This window comes from Brachionichthys hirsutus, unplaced genomic scaffold, assembly GCF_040956055.1.
Source record: "Brachionichthys hirsutus isolate HB-005 unplaced genomic scaffold, CSIRO-AGI_Bhir_v1 contig_476, whole genome shotgun sequence".
NCBI classification, from domain to species: Eukaryota; Metazoa; Chordata; class Actinopteri; order Lophiiformes; family Brachionichthyidae; genus Brachionichthys; species Brachionichthys hirsutus.
The window spans coordinates 1-5,000 of NW_027181419.1; the positions used below are offsets into that span (position 1 = coordinate 1).

General features: G+C 47.7%; 1 protein-coding gene across 1 annotated transcript; it reads left to right on the forward strand.

The window, feature by feature from the left end:
• Window positions 1-1,980: 1,980 nt before the first annotated feature.
• On the forward strand, window positions 1,981-4,224 carry LOC137917473 (anoctamin-10-like; the record flags this gene model as incomplete). The annotated part of the gene is made up of 3 exons (XM_068760212.1): window positions 1,981-2,104; window positions 2,336-2,520; window positions 3,840-4,224. Coding segments are annotated over 3 exons (694 nt in total), but the record flags the coding sequence as incomplete, so codon positions are not given.
• Window positions 4,225-5,000: the final 776 nt, after the last annotated feature.

Consider the following 5,000-nt stretch of genomic DNA (forward strand, 5'->3'; position numbering starts at 1 on the left):
AGGGACAGAAGGAGGGGGGAGGGGCTATTCTTCTGAAAGGGAGTCCTCCTCCAATCAGTGACTGGGTAACTGTCCTCCTGGGTTTTATTCCGTCTCCTTAGCTCCGTCTATAGTAAAGTCCCGTCCTGCAGCGAGATCCCAGACACGGACGCCATTTTCATATTTGTGGATTATTTCCTCCTTTAGTTCAACAGTTGTTCTCTCTGCTTTCCTCTTTTTCAGGCGTCTTACTGCCGCCTTTGTTTAGATCCAAAAGAATAACTCAGAGCAAACGTGCACACGAAGCTAAAAAGCTGCACTGTTTCTGCTCCAGTCACACTGAACCTACTCGGGGAGACTCCCCCTTCGGTTCGCCTCGGCTCCTCTCGTGTGTTTGAATTCTGAAAATGCGTTGGACTTCCGAGGCATATTAAACTCCGTTTTCTTTGTTGGAGAACCGAGGTTCCACGGTTCGGCTGGCAGTACCGTCATCCAGACTGAAACAGAACGGCTGTAGGGACGGGTGTCCCGCATTTCTAAATGTCTTCTATCGATGCCTAACAGTAAAATGTCCTGTTTCGGGCTGGTCTCGGGGTGCTGACTTTCTACACACATTTTGTATATCCTCTGGCCTTGGCCTCAAAAAGCTGCACACTTGTGATTTTCAGAATCTTCTCGTCATTCCATGACAAACCATTCATTTTTATCGTGAAATATTTCACAGATTAATTTAGAATGAAACTGACGGTTAATTGGTGAGCTCTGAAGGGAGATCTGATACCAGCCAATGCTGCTAAATTATGTTGATTTAGAGTACCAATGAAAAAAGCAATGATAATTACTGCATCCATTATTCACATGGAAACGGCCACTCAGTACCAAATATTTTGTGTTGTTCCTTCTTTCTGTGATTATTGTTTTCACTTTCATCTCATTGTGCTCTTTCTGCAGCATTTCAAGCTTTATCCGTCTCCCACAGACTTCTGTCTTCATTGACCGTCTCGTCTTAAATCTGATTTGTCAAGCTCTGATTGGCTGAGGATCAAATACTGTATGACATATAGACAAGCTAGAAGTGTGCTCAAGAAAATCTGGTGCATCAAACTTAATATTTGTCTCCTGTGTAAGGGGGGGGGGCGTTCATGGTGTTGGTACTCTCAGGAATACTTGAACAGGGTTTTATCAGAATATTACTGATATTTCAAACAGGTTTCAATGTCCTTCATTCTGATGATGCTTCTGCGGTTGCCTGTTTTCCAGCGGGGGCTCGAAGTGGGACAGGAAGCTTGGGAGCAATCGTGTTGACAGGCTTGTGTTTAGCAGCTGCATCCCATGCAAAGAATCCAACAATCCTGATGTAAGAACATTAGTAGAACTGGACTCGCCATCCTGCTTCCACCTGTCCTTGGAAGCAACCTTACCCGACCAAGCACCCCCCCCTGCTGCCTCTGCACCTCCCTCTCTTTCCATGTCTCGCTCACTCTCTCCGTGCTGCAGCATGGAAGCAATAAATACGCAAATCCCAAAGCAAGATAAGGAAGCGATGAACTTGCACTGGGATGGGGTGCCTCCGTTCAGGGACCGTGTTTGACGAGTCGCCTTAAAGCAGCATCGAATCAGTTTTGACTAATGGTGCACTCAGGAAATGGCAGATGACACGATAGAGCGTCCGTGTCCTGTGTTTAGTCGCTCTACGTCAAACAGTGAGGATGCTTGCCTTGGGCACTCACCTGCACTGGGATGGCTCCCAGCCGTTGTTTGCCTGCCCTTGCTGCAGGATTATTTGGCTTGGAAAGTAAGTCCAGGCAAACAAAGAAGGGATTCTGTTTGAATGTCACTGAAACCTGTTCCACATCATGGGCATGCTTAGCAGACCTGCTCAGCTACCTGCTGTATACGCCGTGAGATGAGTGAAGCAGGGATGCTGTGGTGCTGCCGCTGGAATAAAGGGATTAGAACCGGAAGGGAAACACGGAACACAGGAAGTAACCTTTTTGCTCCTTAGTCCGCAGACTGCAGTCCAAAGGGATCCTGATTCAAATCTTTCCTCTCCAAGAACTGGAAGCGCTGAAGAGGTTGTCTTTCTCTTGGTACAAGAAGGTGAAGCTGGCGCCTCAGCCTCTAGGTCAGTACCGAGTTCCCATCGATAAGCACAGAATCCCCAACATTCAGGATGAGCAGCTCTCGGGTACAGAGGGAATCTGGTTCCTCGTTGTTGCTCCTCCCGTATGCTGAAATAGCTCAGACTTCACAATGCCCCGTTGGCCCTTGACTCCATGGAGGTGTTAACCTTTAGGAATGCTGAAATGCTCATTCATATTTCTCGTCACTACCTCTCCTCTCTCATTATCCCTAGATAACATCAGGCGCTACTATGGGGAGGGTCTGGCCCTCTACTTTGGCTTCCTGGAGTACTTCACCTTCGCGCTGTTGCCTATGGCTTTCATTGGAGTGCCTTACTACTTGTTTGACTGGGAGGACTACGACAAATATGTCGTCTTAGCTGTGTTCAACTTGATCTGGTGCACCGTTCTCCTGGAGGTATGGACGGTTGTGTTTATTTATTCAGCCGAACTGGAATTAAAGTTTCCAGAGGTCAAGAAAAAAGTTTAAAATTGAACAATTTATTTACAATTAATACACATACTTGCCACATGAGGAAGAAAAAAGTGATTATTTGAAACTGTCCTGTCCTTAAAGTCCTCTACATCAGGGGTCTCAAACTGAAATTGCCGGGGGGGGGCATCGGGTATTCCACAAAAAAAGCGATGACTAACAGTTCCTTAGTTTAGGTTAGTTTTACCCGACTGATTATGTATTACATACATAAACCGTGGGACACAGTTATGTCTGCGTTATTTAGTGGCATTTAGCTTTTAGTAATGGTTACTTGGTTACTGTTACTTTTCAAAATAAAATATATTTAGACGCAGAGCACGGATACAGGGACGCACGCATGTGCACGCACATCTTGTGCACGTTCCCCCGCTTGACGTCAAGCCAGGAGAGATTTCTTCCAGACGTGTTTCAGGAGGTGATTCCAGACCTACCAAACGACGAAGGATCGACTGGATGGTTTATTTCTCTGCTTTTGGTTGATCAGGACCTAAAATCACCAGAATAGAGTAGAAACATGGGAAAAGTGAGTTTTTCATAACATGTCCCCTTTAAATGAAGCCACGCCTCCCAGTTATGTTAACTCTCACATTTCTGGAGACGCCGGCCGAGGAGGTGGAGTCGGAGCCATCTATAACTCGGAGCTCCAGATGAACCCTAAACCTAAATTAAACTACGCCTCCTTTGAGAGTCTTATTCTTAGTCTGTCACTCCCAACATGGAAATCAAGCCAGCCAGTCCTGATTGTTCTAGTTTACCGCCCTCCAGGCCCAGACTCTGATTTCATGTCAGAATGTTCAGAATGTTTAACAAGCTTAGTTCTGAAAGCAGAACAGATTCTTGTTGTGGGAGATTTTAACATTCATGTAGATTCAGTGACGACTGCCTTGCTACTGCCTTCCTCTCATTACTGGACTCAATTGGCTCCTCCCACAGAGTGAACATTTCATTGGATCTAAGTTAGACCGGGAACCATCTTCAAAAAACACACATTTCCGTCGAGATCCATGCAGCAGCTTTCCAACCAAAGGCAGGCCCCCCCCTGGCCGAGGCGATGGGTGCTTGCGCTGCCACTGCTGTCCTGTTTGTAGGAGCTCTGACAGCAGCTGCTTAGTCAAATACTACATAGTGATAAACCCACCGGCTTAGAAGATACTCACACCAGCACCACGCCTACAACCAGTTTAATGAGACCAGTTGTTGCTGGGATGAATATCTTTGTAAGAAAAGCTTTCCTCCTCCAGCTGTGGAAGCGCCGCAGTGCCTCTCTAGCCTACCGCTGGGGCACGCTGAGCAGGAAGAAGGCCTTCGAAGAGCCCCGTCCTGGGTTCCACGGTGTCCTCGGGCTCAACCCCGTGACGGGCCGCGAGGAGCCTCTCTACCCCAACACCAAGAGGCAGCTGCGCATCTACCTTGTGTCCCTGCCCTTCGTCCTGCTCTGCCTCTCCCTCTCCCTCCATGTCATGATGATCTACTTTGTGATGGAGGGATGGGCACACGCCCTCCACGACGAGGAGCCCACATTCTGGACGGGCATGCTGCTGTTCGTGCCCAGTATCGTCTACGCTGTGGTCATAGAGGTGATGAATCTCATCTACAGATGCGGTGCCGAGTTCCTGACCGACTGGGGTGAGTCGTTCTGCGTATTTAATGCTGCAATGCAGTGGTGGAAACGTGTTTGTGTACGCAACAGTACACATATGTGCTAGTTTCAGACTGTTTGACAGGCAGGATCTGTTACGTATCACGTTCTACCGGCTACTACTGCAGTGCAGCAGATACTGCTTCTACCGGCTACTACTGCAGTACAGCAGATACTGCTTCTACCGGCTACTACTGCAGTACAGCAGATACTGCTTCTACCGGCTACTACTGCAGTAAAGCAGATACTGCTTCTACCGGCTACTACTGCAGTACAGCAGATACTGCTTCTACCTGCTACTACTGCAGTACAGCAGATACTGCTTCTACCTGCTACTACAGCAGTAAACAGGATACTGCTTCTACCTGCTACTACTGCAGTACAGCAGATACTGCTTCTACCTGCTGCTACTGCAGTACAGCAGATACTGCTTCTACCGGCTACTACTGCAGGACAGCAGATACTGCTTCTACCGGCTCCTACTGCAGTACAGCAGATACTGCTTCTACCTGCTACTACTGCAGTACAGCAGATACTGCTTCTACCTGCTACTGCAGTACAGCAGATACTGCTTCTACCTGCTACTACAGCAGTAAACAGGATACTGCTTCTACCTGCTACTACTGCAGTACAGCAGATACTGCTTCTACCGGCTACTACTGCAGGACAGCAGATACTGCTTCTACCTGCTACTACTGCAGTACAGCAGATACTGCTTCTACCTGCTACTACTGCAGTACAGCAGATACTGCTTCTACCTGCT